At 46.4% G+C, this 17,253-nt stretch overlaps 1 protein-coding gene across 1 annotated transcript; it reads left to right on the top strand.

Annotated features, from left to right (window-relative positions):
- Window positions 1–14,344: 14,344 nt before the first annotated feature.
- Window positions 14,345–16,179, top strand: LOC109766397 (protein G1-like4). The gene is made up of 3 exons (XM_020325160.4): window positions 14,345–14,791; window positions 14,880–15,009; window positions 15,260–16,179. Exon 3 carries the CDS (start codon window positions 15,268–15,270, stop codon window positions 15,874–15,876), a length of 609 nt encoding a protein of 202 aa, XP_020180749.1. The 5' UTR covers window positions 14,345–14,791; window positions 14,880–15,009; window positions 15,260–15,267; the 3' UTR covers window positions 15,877–16,179.
- Window positions 16,180–17,253: the final 1,074 nt, after the last annotated feature.

Raw genomic sequence — 17,253 nt, 5'->3', positions numbered from 1 at the left:
CTAGGAGAATATAGTGGAAGCTGCGCATGCATGCATAAGTCATCAATTACATTACCATAACCTGGACTAATAAGGGAAACCGAATATGCACAAGACAGTAACACTCACTTGAAGTTGTAAGGAAAGAGTATTATATCTTTGTTTTGATTTAATACCAATGATCGTAGCAAGTTGGCCTCGGCTTCTTTGGCATGTTTTTCAACCGTATATGCATCTATGAGATTTGTGTTAATGAACCCAATATCACCGATTTGTCTTTTCTTCAATTCGGCGATCTTCAATCTGCATAATATAGTGAGGATAATTATAAATACATGCAATGAAAGAGCTGACCTATATAGAGAGACTTAATGACAGAAGTAGTACTACTTACAGACAGTAGCAAGTGATCGTTGATTTATCGAGGGCCTTTTGATTGAAAAAATGGAAGAACTCCTCAAATGGAACATTCAGCAGTTCAATTCCAACGAGGTCATGCTCCGGTTTAACTCTCAGCGTCAAAGTATTCATCCCATCAGACTCTCTGCAGGTTTTCATGTACCACTCATGTAATCTTTGCATCATCGTTGTTAGAGATCTTTCATCTTTGACGAGAGGCTTCCCGTAATGGTATTTGTGTTCGTCCACCTCCATGATTTCATAATGTACATCGTCGGGCAGGTAATCTCCAAGATTGCTATAACCGGCCACCATCCTCGGATCATTAGCGACGATGTCTTTAGACACCGTGAGCGGGGGGCACGATTGGTTCGCTTGTTCGCCGAGCTGGGCAATTTTTTCCCAGCTCGTCGTTCTTTTAACCTTTGATCACTGACAGTACTTCCCGACCGCTCCGCTTCGGCATATGTCTTTGCAAGAATGCGCTCATAGTTGCCTCTCGGCGGAGACTTTGGTGGTTTTGTCAGGGCAGCCAGAGTGCGCTTTGCTTTCACCGGATCTACCTTCTCCTCCGGAGGTGGATGTTTCTTTGCTTTCACCCCTTCAAAGAAGTTTGTCACTTCGGCTCGCACGATCTTCCTGGTTTCCTCCTCGGTCCTCTCATATGGTAACTTCTCTGGAGTCTTCAGAGAAGGACCGAATCTGTATTGCCTCCCGCCTCTGGCAGCTGTACTACTAGACGCCGGCAGAGCAGACGGAGCGGCTGCGGCTGTCTTCTTTCCTTGCTTATGAGGCGGAGGAGAAGGACTACGACGTGCCGAAGCAGCCGGAGCGGCGGCGGGTCTCTTCCGCCCTTGCTGACGAGGCGGAGAAGGAGGAGGCTGGCTGCTCTGGCACGCCAGCGCAGGCGAAGAAGGAGGCGGAGTGCCGCCGCGCGCTGGAGAAGGAGGCTGAGTGCCCTGATCACTCGCCGGAGGAGGAGGCGGATGAGGAGGCAGAGTGCCGACACGCGCCGGAGAAGGAGGCTGAGTGCCCTGATCACTCGCCGGAGGAGGAGGCGGAGGAGGAGGCGGAGTGCCCTTACTCGCCGGAGGCGTCCAGTTCGGAAGGTTAATGAGCTCCTTCCGCCATAGGCACGGAGTCTTCAGAGCTAAACCCAGCCGAGTCTCCCCTTCACCGGTAGGGTGGTCAAGCTGGAGGTCCTCAAATCCCTCCGTTATTTCATCCACCATCACCCTAGCATATCCTTCTGGAATCGGCCGGCAGTGGTAGGTTGCACCGGGTTCAGGAGGTAAAACAGAGCCAACAGCCGCCTTGACTTTGAAGTTCTGCCATTGCGCCATAAGGTGGCAATGTTGAGACTCCATGATAGCATCCACGGGGTAGCTAGAAGGAGCCGTCAAGACATGCTCCGGCTGAAGCAGCTCGGTGGAAGCCACGCTGCTTCTCCGCTGAGATGGCGGGGTAGCTTCGGGGGTAGTTTCGGCATGTCGATTGCCGTCTCGTTCCTCTAGCGCTTGAACCCTTTCGTGCAGCTTCTGAATTTGGGTCTGCTCCACTTTTTTCCTCCTCTCCTGGCTTTTGTAACCGCCCGCGTCCGGAAAACCAGCCTTCCACGGAACGGAGCCTGGCATGCCTCGTGTCCGTCCAGGGTGCTCAGGATTCCCGAGGGCCATTGTGAGCTCGTCGTTCTCTCTGTCTGGAACGAACGTCCCTTCCTGCGCTGCATCGATATAGTGCTGAAGCCTCTTGACTCGTATTCTCAAAAGCTCGTCCGTCCAAACGCACCTCCCTGATACAGGGTCCAATTTTCCGCCAGCCCCGAAGAACCAAGTCCGGCAACGGTCTGGCCAGTTCATTGTCTGTGGTTCAATCCCTTTATCAAGCAAATCATTCTCAGCCTTGGCCCACTTAGGCCGGGCTTTGAGGTAGCCACCTGACCCCGTGCGATGGTGAAGCTTCTTCTTCGCAGCATTCTTCTTGTTTGTCGCTGACATCTTCTTACTCTTTTCCGATGTCTTGTGGGCCACAAATACGGGCCAGTGATCTCTGATCTTCTCATACCGGCCGATGAATTATGGTGTCTCTTCTTTGTCGACAAACGTTTTCAGCTCATTCTTCCACCTCCTGAATAGGTCTGCCATCTTCTTAAGAGCATGAGACTTGATTAATTGCTCTTTAACTGGCTTCTCCGGATCCTCCTCTGGCGGTAGGGTAAAATTTGCCTTCAGCTCAGTCCAAAGATCATCTTTCTGCATATCATTGACATAAGACACCTCAGGGTCTTCCTTCTTAGGCTTATACCATTGGTGGATGCTGATCGGGATCTTGTCCCTAACAAGAACCCCGCACTGAGCAGCAAATGCTTCCTTTGTCCGGATGGGTTCAATCGGTTGGCCGTCGCGCGCGATTGCTGTGATCTCAAACCTTTCATCCGAGCGCAACTTTCTCTTCGGGCCTCTCTCTTTACCGAAGTTGTGCTCGATCCGGAGGGCTAGAAAAAAGAAGAAAGACGAGAGTTAATTAATATGTGTACATACCAAAATAATGAATGCATCAATTAGCTAGTCAGCACAGGCTTAACTAATATATTTACCTGGCCGGACTCTATTCGGTCACCAGAGCCGTCACCACGGGCTCCTTCTTGCACCAGCATTGGGTCACCGGAGCCATCATAATCATGTCTTTCCTCCTCCACTCTTCGATCACCGTAGCCTGTTTCTTCACCCTGTTCTTCCAGACCATCATTGTCATTAAGATACGACAAGATATCACCTCCGGCTAAGATTATGTCCCCCAACACCTCTTCTGCTTGCTCGTCTCGTCCGCGCTCCTTTGTTTCTGCAAATATTACAACATGGCAATTATTACACAAACATGACAGCAGGTGGATATATTAGTGCAAACGTAGACCTAGCTTATTCCGGGTTTGGGGTGGCCTCGGCAACGCTTCAAGGGTAGGGGCGCGGCGGGAGGGGGTAGGAGACCGACATTGTTTTTTTCTAGGGTTTGGGTGTCCTTGAGAGTTTTGGTCGAGCGAGAGGGCCGGGGGGTGCTCCCGTGGTATAAGTTATCACGGTCGAGAGGGGGTATAAATATCGACCGTCCATCATGTTGAAGTTATCTGGGAGGGAGTTATATATATCGACAACGACGACATACATACATGGGAAAATAATGTTATCGGGGAGGAGGTATATCGACCCCCCCCCACGTGTTGAAGTTATCGGGAGGGGGTTATATCGACAACGACGACATACGTACATGGGAAAATAATATTATCGGGGAGGGGGTATATCGACCCCCCCCTCATGTTGAAGTTATCGGGAGAGGGGTATATCGACGACGACAGACCCGATAAAACATAGGAAAAGGAAGAAGAAGAAAAAAGAGGAGAAGAAGAAAAAAGAGGAGAAGAAGAAAGGAATAGAGGAGAAGATCGAAGAAAAAAAAGAAGAAAAAAAAGAGGAGAAGAAGAAAAAATAGAATTTTTTTCTAATTTTTCTTCTTCTCTTCTATTCCTTTCTTCTTCTCCTCTTCTTTTTCTTCTTTTTTCCTCTTCTTATTTATTTCTCCTTTTCTTCCTCTCCTCTTCTTCTCCTTTCTTCCTCTTCTTATTTTCCTTTTTCCTCTCATTCATAAAAAAATGTTCAAATAGAAAATTTCGAAAAAAGTAAAGGTTTTGCCTAATGCATTGTTCATATGAATATACAATCATTTGCATATTCTACAATAATTAATATCACCAAAAAAATCTATGAACAGAAAAAATCCTAACTTTTCTAAAAAACTATCTTTTGCATATATACATGAACATATATATACACAGAGAACATATATATATAAATATATACATTTTTATAAAAATGCAAAAAAAATCTAAAAAAAGGACATATAAACAGATATACACACATACATATACATATAATTAGGAAAAAACATCATATATATGTGCAAAAAAAACAGGGAGGAAGGGGGCAGTGCCGGCCCTGACCAAAGGATGAGAGGTGCGGCGTGGACGGGGTAGGGGCAGATGCACGGCGTGCGTCGGGGTAGAGGCGACGGCGGCGTGGTCGGGGCAGGGGCAGAGGCGACGGCGGCGTGGTCGGGGCAGGGCGAGGCAGAGGCGACGGCGGTGTGGTCGGGGCAGCTGGGGCGACGACGACGTGATTGGGGCAGGGGCGCGCGGCGTGGTCGGGGTGGGCCGCCGGCGGCGTGCTCGGGGAAGGGGCGGCTGCGCGTCGACGAGGCAGCAGAGGGCGGCGACGGCGTCGACGGGGCGAGCTCGGGCAGCCTGGCGGCGTCGTCGGGACGGGGGAACTGATGCAGAGATGAATCTGAAAAACGCTAAGTGCTTTCTTATATACTAAGAGCATTGGTACCGGTTCGTGGGCGGGAAGCGGCGGCCTTTGGTCCCGGTTGGTGGCACCAACCGGGACTAAAGGGGGGCATTGGTCCCGGTTGGTGCCACGAACCGGGACCAAAGGGTGGCATTGTTCCCGGTTCGTGGCACCAACCGGGACCAATGGCCTTGCACAGCGGCGTGGTGGTGGGAGTTTAGTCCCACCTCGCTAGCTGAGAGAGAGCCGCACCTGTTTATAAGGTGCGGTGTGCCTGAGCTGTCGAGCTCCTCTCTAAAGCAGGCTTACGGGCCTAACCTCTCTGTACATGCCTGTGGGCCTACTGGGCCTTCTACGGGCTTGAATCCTGGCCCATGGATGGGTTTCTAGTCGTATTCAGGCCGTGGTGGCCCAGTTGGTGGCATAATTTTTATTTTTTGCCTTTTTTGTTTTCTTTTTTGCTTTATTTATTTTGTTTTGTTTCTACTTACAACAAAAAACTTATTTATTTTATTTTATTTTGTTTCTAATTACTTATTTATTTTACTTTATGATAATTCTTTTTGCTATTAAAGTTTCTAACAAAAAAAGTTCTTTATGAAAATTATTTTTGCTTTCAATGATTTTGAACAGAAAATACTTCGATAATTTTAGTTGCATCAATTTTATATAATTTTAGTTTCAATAATACTAGAGGTTGCTTATAATGTTTTGAACAGAAAATATTTTGATAATTTTAGTTTCATAAATTTTATTTATGTTATTAAAGTTTATTTTATTTTGTTTCTACTTATATATTTTATTAAAGTTTATATTATTTTTTTTCTAATTACTTATTTATTTTATTTGTTATTTTCCATGCACCATTTTTCATGCATTTACTAATTATTTTGAGCTATAAGACCCTAAAATTGAAAAGCATTTCAAATGAACTCTGAAAAGGTTGAAAGTTGGCATGGTATCATCATTTCATCCACATAGCATGTGCAAGAAAGTTGAGAGGGTTACGGCAAAAACCGGATGCACTTCGTGTACAAAACGGACAATCTCTTTCAAAGTATCAGGATTTCATACGGAAACTCGTCTATTACAAAGGGATTTCATTTTTTTAAACTTATTTGAACTCCTGACTTTTTGTGTGTTCAAAATGCACCATTCAAAGCCACATCATCAATTTTCAACCCTTTCTGACTTCATTTGTTATTTTTCATGCATTTACTAATTATTTTGAGCTATAAGACCCTAAAATTGAAAAGCATTTCAAATGAACTCTGAAAAGGTTGAAAGTTGGCATGGTATCATCATTTCATCCACATAGCATGTGCAAGAAAGTTGAGAGGGTTACGGCAAAAACTAGATGCACTTCGTGTACAAAACGGACAATGGTATCATACTCGTCTGTTACAAAGTTGGCATGGTATCATCATAATAGTTGCGGGAGAAAGTCTTCACTTTTTCTTCGCTTGTGTCATTTGCTTATTGCACCGTAACCATGGATAATCTTCATCGTTTATCAGGATGCTTGGGTCAGCCTTGACTTTGAAGGGAGGAATTTCATGAAACTTCTCATAATCTTTAGACATGTCTGTCTTGCCCTCCACTCCCACAATGTCCCTTTTTCCTGAAAGAACTATGTGGCGCTTTGGCTCATCGTATGATGTATTCACTTCCTTATCTTTTCTTTTTCTCGGTCTGGTAGACATGCCCTTCACATAGATAACCTGTGCCACATCATTGGCTAGGACGAACGGTTCGTCAGTGTACCCAAGATTGTTCAGATCCACTGTTGTCATTCCGTACTGTGGGTCTACATGTACCCCGCCTCCTGACAGATTGACCCATTTGCACTTAAACAAAGGGACTTTAAAATCATGTCCGTAGTCAAGTTCCCATATGTCCATTATGTAACCATAATATGTGTCCTTTCCCCTCTCGGTTGCTGCATCAAAGCGGACACCGCTGTTTTGGTTGGTGCTCTTTTGATCTTGGGCGATCGTGTAAAATGTATTCCCATTTATCTCGTATCCTTTGTAAGTCAATACAGTCGAAGATGGTCCCCTGGACAACGAGTACAACTCATCACAAACAGTGGTGTCACCTCTGAGACGTGTTTCCAACCAACTGCTGAAAGTCCTGATGTGTTCACATGTAATCCAGTCGTCACACTGCTCCGGGTGTTTGGAGCGTAGACTGTTCTTGTGTTCATCGACATACGGGGTCACCAAGGTAGAGTTCTGTAGAACTGTGTAGTGTGCTTGAGACCAAGAATATCCGTCCCTGCATATTATTGAGTCCCCTCCAAGCGTGCCTTTTCCAGTCAGTCTCCCCTCATACCGCGATTTAGGGAGACCTATCTTCTTAAGGCCAGGAATGAAGTCAACACAAAACACAATGACATCCTCTGTTTGATGGCCCATGGAGATGCTTCCTTCTAGCCTAGCGCGGTTACGGACATATTTCTTTAGGACTCCCATGAACCTCTCAAAGGGGAACATATTGTGTAGAAATACGGGCCCCAGAATGACAATCTCGTCGACTAGATGAACTAGGACGTGCGTCATGATATTGAAGAAGGATGGTGGGAACACCAGCTCGAAACTGACAAGACATTGCGCCACTCCTTAGCCTTGGTATGATTTCTTGATCGATCACCTTCTGAGAGATTGCATTGAGTAATGCACATAGCTTCACAATGGCTAATCGGACGTTTTCCGGTAGAAGCCCCCTCAATGCAACCGGAAGCAGTTGCGTCATAATCACGTGGCAGTCATGAGACTTTAGGTTCTGGAACTTTTTCTCTGGCATATATATTATTCCCTTTATATTCGACGAGAAGCCAGTCGGGACCTTCATATTGAGCAGGCATTCAAAGAAGATTTCTTTCTCTTCTTTCGTAAGAGCATAGCTGGCAGGACCTTCATACTGCTTCGGAGGCATGCCGTCTTTTTCGTGCAAACGTTGCAGGTCCTCCCGTGCCTCAGGTGTATCTTTTGTCTTCCCATACACGCCCAAGAATCCTAGCAGGTTCACGCAAAGGTTCTTCGTCACGTGCATCACGTCGATTGAAGAGCGGACGTCTAGCTCTTTCCGGTAGGGTAGGTCCCAAAATATAGATTTCTTCTTCCACATGGGTGCGTGTCCCTCAGCGTCATTCGGAACAGCTAGTACGCCGGGACCCTTTCCAAAGATTACGTGTAAATCATTGACCATAGCAAGTACGTGATCACCGGTACGCATGGCGGGCTTCTTCCGGTGATCTGCCTCGCCTTTGAAATGCTTGCCTTTCTTTCGACATTGATGGTTGGTCGGAAGAAATCGACGATGGCCCAGGTACACATTCTTCCTGCATTTGTCCAGGTATATACTTTCAGTGTCATCTAAACAGTGCGTGCATGCGTGGTATCCCTTGTTTGTCTGTCCTGAAAGGTTACTGAGAGCGGGCCAATCGTTGATGGTTACAAATAGCAACGCGTGAAGGTTAAATTCCTCCTGTTTGTGCTCATCCCACGTACGTACACCGTTTCCATTCCACAGCTGTAAAAGTTCTTCAACTAATGGCCTTAGGTACACATCAATGTCGTTGCCGGGTTGCTTAGGGCCTTGGATGAGAACTGGCATCATAATGAACTTCCGCTTCATGCACATCCAAGGAGGAAGGTTATACATACATAGAGTCACGGGCCAAGTGCTGTGATTGCTGCTCTGCTCCCCGAAAGGATTAATGCCATCCGCGCTTAAACCAAACCATACGTTCCTTGGGTCAGCTGCAAACTCAGCCCAGTACTTTCTCTCGATTTTTCTCCACTACGACCCGTCAGCGGGTGCTCTCAACTTCCCGTCTTTCTTACGGTCCTCACTGTGCCATCGCATCAACTTGGCATGCTCTTCGTTTCTGAACAGACGTTTCAACCGTGGTATTATAGGAGCATACCACATCACCTTCGCAGGAACCCTCTTCCTGGGGGGCTCGCCGTCAACATCACCAGGGTCATCTCGTCTGATCTTATACCGCAATGCACCGCATACCGGGCATGCGTTCAGATCCTTGTACGCACCGCGGTAGAGGATGCAGTCATTAGGGCATGCATGTATCTTCTACACCTCCAATCCTAGAGGGCATACGACCTTCTTTGCTGCGTATGTACTGTTGGGCAATTCGTTATCCTTTGGAAGCTTCTTCTTCAATATTTTCAATAGTTTCTCAAATCCTTTGTCAGGCACAGCATTCTCTGCCTTCCACTGCAACAATTCTAGTATGATACCGAGCTTTGTGTTGCCATCTTCGCAATTGGGGTACAACCCTTTTTTGTGATCCTCTAACATGCGATCGAACTTCAGCTTCTCCTTTTGACTTTCGCATTGCGTCCTTGCATCGACAATGACCCGGCGGAGATCATCATCATCGGGCACTGGTTCCTCTTGATCTTCAGCAGCTTCCCCCCTTGCAGCATCATTGGGCACATCGTCTGGTTCCTCTTGATCTTCAGCAGCTTCCCCCGTTGCAGCATCACCGTATTCAGGGGGCACATAGTTATCATCGTCCTCTTCTTCTTCGCCGTCTTCCATCATAACCCCTATTTCTCCGTGCCTCGTCCAAACATTATAGTGTGGCATGGAACCCTTGTAAAGCAGGTGGGTGTGAAGGATTTTCCGGTTAGAGTAAGACTTCGTATTCCCACATGTTGGGCATGGACAACACATAAAACCATTCTGCTTGTTTGCCTCAGCCACTTCGAGAAAATCATGCACGCCCTTAATGTACTCGGAGGTGTGTCTGTCACCGTACATCCATTGTCGGTTCATCTGCGTGCATTATATATAATTAAGTGTGTCAAAAACCATTACAGAACATCATGAATAGATAATTAAGTGACCAAATTAATAGAAGTTTATCATCACATTAAAACCAAAGTACATACATAGTTCTCATCTAACAACATATATATAGCTCTCCAGAGCATCTAATTAATTAAACCATACATTGAAACTATGTAAAACATTTCAATGCGAAAACAAATGCGATCATAATCGCAACCAAGGTAACAATTGATCCAACGGCATAATGATACCAAGCCTCGGTATGAATGGCATATTTTCTAATCTTTCTAATCTTCAAGCGCATTGCATCCATCTTGATCTTGTGATCATCGACGACATCCGCAACATGCAACTCCAATATCATCTTCTCCTCCTCAATTTTTTTTTATTTTTTCCTTCAAGTAATTGTTTTCTTCTTCAACTAAATTTAACATCTCGACAATAGGGTCGGTTGGAATTTCCGGTTCAACCACCTCCTAGATAAATAAAATCTATGTCACGTTGGTCGGCATATTTGTCATAAACAATAAATGAACAAAATAGTTATAAAAAGATAATATATACCACATCCGAATCATAGACAGGACGAGGGCCGACGGGGGCGGATACCAAACCATCGCACTATGTAATAAGAAGGAATAATAAAAGTAACAAAATTAGACAAGTATCTATCTAAAGTAATAATTTTTTTTTCTTTCATAAAGAAGATAAGAATAAGAGGCTCACCACGGTGGTGCTGGCGACGAGATCGGCGCGGGCGATCGACGGCGGTGAAGACGGGGACGGGACGTGACGGACCGCTAAACCTAGACAAATCTCGGGGAAAATGGAGCTCAGAGGTCGAGTTTCGAGAGGAGAAAGATTAACTAGTGTGGCTCAGACATTTCATCGAACACCTCTTGTGCATAGGAGGTGAGCTAGAGCACCCAAATGCCCTCCCCTCGCCGGCCAGAAAAAACAGAGCACTGTGGAGTGCTCTGCTGTGGCGATGGGGTATATATAGGAAACTCATTGGTCCCGGTTAGTGGCACCAACCGGGACTAAAGGGGGGGCATTGGTCCCGGTTGGTGCCACGAACCGGTATGCATGCCCCCTTTAGTCCCGGTTGGTGGCACCAACCGGGACCAAAGGCCTTGTGTTGCCCCGCGTCAAAATTTTAGTCCCACCTCGCTAGTTGAGAGAGCTCGAGAGTGGTTTATAAGCGCTGCTGCGCCCACCCTCTCGAGCTCCTCTCAACTGCAGGCTTTCGGGCCTAACCGTTCTCTTTGCCTGTGGGGCCTACTGGGCCTTCTGCGGGCCTGAATCCTAGTCCATGGATGGGTTTCAAGTCGTATTCAGGCCGTGGTGGCCCAGTAGGTGGCATAATTTTTTTCCCTGTTTTTTGTTTTCTCTTTTGCTTTATTTATTTTGTTTTGTTTCTACTTACAACAAAAATCTTATTTATTTTATTCCATTTTATTTCTAATTACTTATGTATTTTACTTTATTTATTTTATTAAGGTTTATTTATTTTATTTACTATAGTTTATTTAATTAAGGTTTATTTATTTTTATTTAGTTTATTAAGGTTTATTTATTTTATTTACTATAAAAAAATGAACATAGATGCGCCTATAGAGAAAATTCAACCTAAATTCATAATAAATTTCTATGAAATTCAAAGAAATTTACTCTGAATTTCGGTCAAATTCCCTGTATAAGGGCATCTATTTTCACTTTGAGAGGAGCTCAACAAGGCAGAGAGGGACGGGCTTATAAACTGGTGTGAGCGCCCTTCGGTTGGCGAGGTGGGACTAAACTCTGACCGCAACTAGGACCAACCCTTTAGTCCCAGTTTGTGGTATGAACCGGGACTAAAGGGTGAGCCTCTGGTCCCGGTTCAAGCCACCAACCGGGACAAATGATGGTGGGCCAGGAGCGAGGCCCATTGGTCCCGGTTTGTCCCACCAACCGGGACCAAAGGGGCCGGACGAACCGGGACCAAATGCCCCCACGAGGCCCGGCAGGTCCCTGGCTCGCATTAGTCCCGGTTCGTGAGTGAACCGGGACTAATGTGAATATTGCCCTGTGACCAAAGCCCAGTTTTCTACTAGTGTATGAATGCCAGCAGCGCTGGGTCTTTCAAAAAAAACATTTTTTCAATAATGCATGCTTTTTAAGAAGGATGAATAATGCATGCTCGAAAAAGAAAAGGAATGATCGAGCATTAATATGACATTACATACCATAAAACAGTATCAAGAGAGAAGGGCAAACACGATTCTAACACATCTCAGTTGAGTTCTTACTGCGGAGTTTTTTCGAAAAGTGGAGGACAGAGTGTAGCAAGAAGTTACATATGTTACGAAAAGAGAAAACAATTTAGAAAAACAAGGCGTAGTTTCATAGAAAAAAAAAAGTCCATCCAGAGGTTGTAGCTCGTCTTCCGATTAATCACAGTGTAGAACAAGTTGCACTGATTATAGACGATAGTGCTATGCGTACGATAAAATTCGTCCAAAGACTGTGATTAGACTCAGTATGGCTGCATCACCTAAGTGATTTCATCCACCACCCATCAGGCCCCCATCAGCCTCAGCGTTGTACATCCATTGTAGCACAACTGCCAGTACATACGTACCGCCCCCATCAGCCTCAGCGTTGTACATCCATTGCAGCACAACTGCCAGTACACCTGCATGCAACTTCTGAGAGCAGCGGGTGAAAAAAAAAGGTACAAACCTACCTAATTGGAGTACTTGCTGTAAAAAGAACTAGCTAATTATTTCACTCACCGTCATACCCAAGCCGTGTTCGTAGTAAACTTCTCTTAGTTTTGTTGCACTACTGTGGCTAAGATCAGATGCATATCATGCATAGGAGCACTTCTTCAGTTGACAGGTCATACTCCAAAATTAAACATTAATGCGTCCTATATAGTACATGTGCAACTATTTCACTAGTAAGAGTGTAGCATCATGATCAATGTTGCTCAACAGCCACCAATAGTACCATACTATTACTGGCCCCATCTGATAACAGAGAGATGCACACATTTGGAAGCAACTAAAAGGGTAGAAGATATTCAAACAAAAGGACGACTTTTCAAAGGAAATATTGGTAGCCAAATCTCCTGATCCACCCAATCATTGTACCCTAACCGCTTACAAGTGTTTTGCATGTACCATGCAGGTGGTGGGGTTTTAATTTCATCCACACATCAGCCTACTCAAATGGAAAGTTCAAGGTAACCTTTTATCGGCAAGATAGCTAGATCAGACATGACTACGGACCACTGGGATAGATGTCAATGGACATGATAGATAGAAAATATATGCGCAATTAATAGTAATACTGACATAAATATACTTATTTTCAAGTATAACATGTTTAGGGGGCAAAAGTTCTTTGAAAACTCATCTATTTTCAAATAATGTTCATTCACTTTATATATTATTGTTGTTATTTTTTGCCATATATATATATATATATATATATATATATATATATATATATATATATATATATATATATATATATATTTCTGTTGTTTATGTGTATAACCAAACGTGGAGATGATATTATCATTAGTCAATGTTACTTTAAAATGAATGCAAACATTTTCCATTGAGATGTAAATTTCATTAAGTGTCATGTACATAACCGCATGAAGGTGATGCTACATATAGTTTTTGTTTGATATTTTTTCTAGTTCTTGCATTAATTTTAGTTCATGAGTTAACCCGTAGACCTTGCACGCACATATTATCTTGTTTGCTTATAGCCTAGACATTTGAGATCTGTATACAAATATCAAAAGACATACATGGTTTATAGTTTCATTTTCTACAAGAGAGATATAATCACCCGTCATGTTCATATTAGTAAGATGCATGAAATATAAAATCAGAGCTAGAGTTCATATTAAATAGATTTAGAAATTCAGGTTTTAGTATTAAATTTTCTATAATTCAAGATTCAAGGTAGATCGAACACAACAATTCAGTGTTCAAGATAGACCGTTTAATTTCCCGGTTATATATAGTTTTCTGAATCGTGATGTTACTCAGTTACTATTATATTTACGCACTTGCTTCGGTACAAGATATTTTAAGATCGTTGAAAATGAGATAGTTGTAGGATAATGCACAAATAGTAAAAATCGGCAAACAATCCACATGGGACAAGGAAAGGCCTCGTGTGATAACAAAGTCGATATATATTCTTTAACAGCAACAGCAAAGTAAAAGAGAACAAAAAATCAACACATATATCTTCGACTTCTTTTTTGCAAGTTGGCAGATTTTGTATCATCCAAGTTGGTCAGTACCTGCCACATGCGGCGGTACGACATGAATCATCTTTCTAAATGACGATTAATATGGATGCGGACACGAGTTCTAAAAAGGGGAGAATTCCTTTGGTTAATCATGCACCGCGGTTTTATGCGGTAGCATTTCATACCTGCTGCGTAGGCTGGGACGGAGTTTCATATTTGTCGTCTCCTCACATGGACAAGCAGCCGCGCGCGCGGCCATTCATGGTGTTCTGCGCGGTAGGCCCCGGGCCGTCTCCAATCGTACGGACATGAGCGGGCCCTACCACTTTACAGGCCGTCCATTGGATGCTGGACGCCCTCAGATATGTTCCTGTGCGTGCGTGATGGAGCTGCGCCTAGTAGCTTGGACTCTTTCGCGGGCCGATCTCAGCCGTCCGTGTCCCCGTCGACGGGTGTAGACGGCGCAAAGGACATCCCAGACCCCCACCACTGCTGGAGAGCTATACAAATGGAGGTGGTGGCGAGAGACTGGGACTGGGGCTGGGAGGTGCCCCTCGCTCGGTCGCTCGCTTTCTCCTCCTCCCCCACCATGGATGGAAAATAAAAGGATTTCAGCTTTAGTCATGTCACCTCTCACCTCTCACTCAACAGTGTCTCCCGTCTTCCCCCCTCTTTCACCTAAAAGCCCTAACAGTGCCGCACCTCTGTATCCGTCCTACCATCTCCTCTTTCTCTCTCTCTCTCTCTCTACGTCGCTGCTCCATCTCTCACTCACTTCGCAGATCCCCCCCTTTTTTAGGCCAAACAATCCATCCACCGCCCCCTGAAACCCACCTAAAAATAGCAGCGGCAGCATGCCAATGAAATCCCTTCAAGGCTATTCCAGCACATGAAGAAGGTTTCGTCTTCGAGCAACAAGCTCTGGCCAGCTGCAGCAGGAGCAGCTCAGGTCAGATTAATGGACCTATGAGCAACAGCAACTACTACTGCTGCTGCGGTAAGTGGCAAAAGAAGCTAATGTCCGCGTTAACTTTTTCTCAGACTTACTTATCCCTATATATCTACCTCTTCCACCCTCCCTGCAGATCAAATTCTCGAGCCAGCTTCTTCACCTCCCGCCGACGCCACTGTTGCTGCTGGTCGACCTATCTTCTTCGCGGCTCTGAGTCCGCCACCGGCGAAAAAGGGATCGGCCGCGTGCCGCCGTGAGGAAAGGTATGTTAAGCATGTAACCACCGATGCCCCTTCCGGTAAAAGAATCCGGCCGTTTCGCATGTGTATGCATATGTCTTAGTATATTGTTTGGTAGATACATCCCTTTCGCACACGCACACAGAGCCAAGGGAGGGAGCGGAGTGTGCACCAGCTCCAAAATTAAGGGCGAACCCCAAATACGCACGCATTCATCAGCTAGCTTCATCGTTCGTGTACTATAATGGCGGAGCTTGTGTCTTTTGGGCGTCAGGTTGATCCATGGACCTGTCACCAAACCCCGAGAGCCCGAATGCCCCGGGCGGCGGTGGCGGCAGCGGCGCCGGTGGATCTAGCGGCGGTGGAGGGGCGTCCTCGTCTGCTGGGGGTGGAGGCACGCCGCAGACGCCCAGCCGGTACGAGGCGCAGAAGCGGCGGGACTGGAACACGTTCGGGCAGTACCTGCGGAACCACCGGCCGCCGCTGAGCCTCGCGCAGTGCAGCGGCGCGCACGTGCTGGAGTTTCTGCGGTACCTGGACCAGTTCGGCAAGACCAAGGTGCACACGGCGTCGTGCCCCTTCTTCGGCCACCCGAACCCGCCGGCGCCCTGCCCCTGCCCACTGCGTCAGGCGTGGGGGAGCCTCGACGCGCTCGTGGGACGCCTTCGCGCCGCGTTCGAGGAGCACGGCGGCCGCCCCGAGTCCAACCCCTTCGCCGCCCGCGCGGTCCGCCTGTTCCTCCGCGAGGTCCGCGAGCACCAGGCTCGCGCGCGCGGCGTCAGCTACGAGAAGAAGAAGCGCAAGAAGCCGACGCCTGGTGACGCCAGCAGCAGCGGCAGCCACCAGGCTCCACCCCCGCCGCCACCGCCCCCCGCTGGTGCGGCCTGCTGAGGAGGAGAGAGGACCTGTACTGCGCACGTGCCCATTTGGTATGCCGGACCGATGATGAGCATATTTTATGTAGGTCTCGATCGATTAACTGCTTGTGCATGCATGCATTGTTTTACTACCATTCTGCCGGGCTTAAGATCTAGACTAGATGATTCAGACTTTTATTGATCGTGCTACGTCCATTTGCTAGTTATTATTTGCTTCTGCTTAATTTCTACTGCCAAGCTTTCTCCATCTTAATTTTTGTGTTGAACTTTGTTCTTGCAAGTAAGTGAATGCCATTGACTGATCATGGATTGCCCACATGCCTGCGTTACGTCTCACTGCTCATTAAAACACGTACATATAGAACGCACTATATCCTGAAGTTTATAAAGATAGCGTGCGTGTGCGTATGGTGACCGTACGCTGCGCACGCAAGAGATCAATCGATCGATGAGGTGCATTGCATCTGGCGATCTCTCTCTCTCTCTCTCTCTCTCTCTCTCTCTCTCTCTCTCTCTCTCTCTCTCTCTCTCCTTGCTGTAGTCTTGTGGCGCACTTGCGAGCATCATCTTCACCTTGGTGTTGATACGTACATTAATTCCATTCCATTTCTTTTGAAGCAAGAATTCAATCCGCCACATAGGAGTACGCATAAATATCGCTAGCTTTGCGTTGGTTCCTTGTGTAGTGATCCTTTCCGCCTTATTTTCTTGTATTCCCGGCGCTGCACCAGCCGCCGCCAATGAGTGTCCGGCCGGATCCCGGCGGCGCTGTACTGTAGTACGTATGAAGAGGACGACGTACTGTTCCCCGCGTACGTGCGCACAGCGGGCGACGGTGGCCGGGCTACTGTTGTTCTTCCTCGGCCACCCCCCGCGTCTCGTTCTCTAGCTAGCTTGTGTGCGTGACATTGTGAATAGGTATAGGACGTACTACGAGCGCGCAACTGTTGTCCCTCCTGCGCGTGCGTGCTAGCTGCCGGTCGGCTCGCTGTCTAAGCTACATGGCGCTCCAGATCGGGTCAAACAGCCCAATAGTTTGCCTGCTGCCTGCGTCGTCCCGTCCTTCTCGGTGCAGTTAGTACTTGCGCTTAGCCGTATTTGATTCCAAATAAGGAGATGGTACATTTGTCGACTGTGTCTTGCCAAATTGCATTGATTCCATAGATTTCGTACTGTTCCCTCCGCCAGATTTCACTGCTTCTTGCTTGGCCTGCTAGCTCCTCATTTTATGCATGAAGCTAGTTTACAAAGAATGCTATCACCAGCTAGCTGTGTGCCTGCCTGGGACAGGAAGCCTGATTAGCGATCAAATTGATGAAACTTTAGAAACTACTTATACTCCCTAGCTCTATTTCAGAATATATAAGGCATTGTTTCGTTTCGTTAGACG

Source organism: Aegilops tauschii, chromosome 6 (assembly GCF_002575655.3).
Source record: "Aegilops tauschii subsp. strangulata cultivar AL8/78 chromosome 6, Aet v6.0, whole genome shotgun sequence".
Lineage (NCBI taxonomy): Eukaryota > Viridiplantae > Streptophyta > Magnoliopsida > Poales > Poaceae > Aegilops > Aegilops tauschii.
Note: the sequence above shows the minus strand (reverse complement) of the source record. Positions and strands in the feature narration are given on the sequence as shown.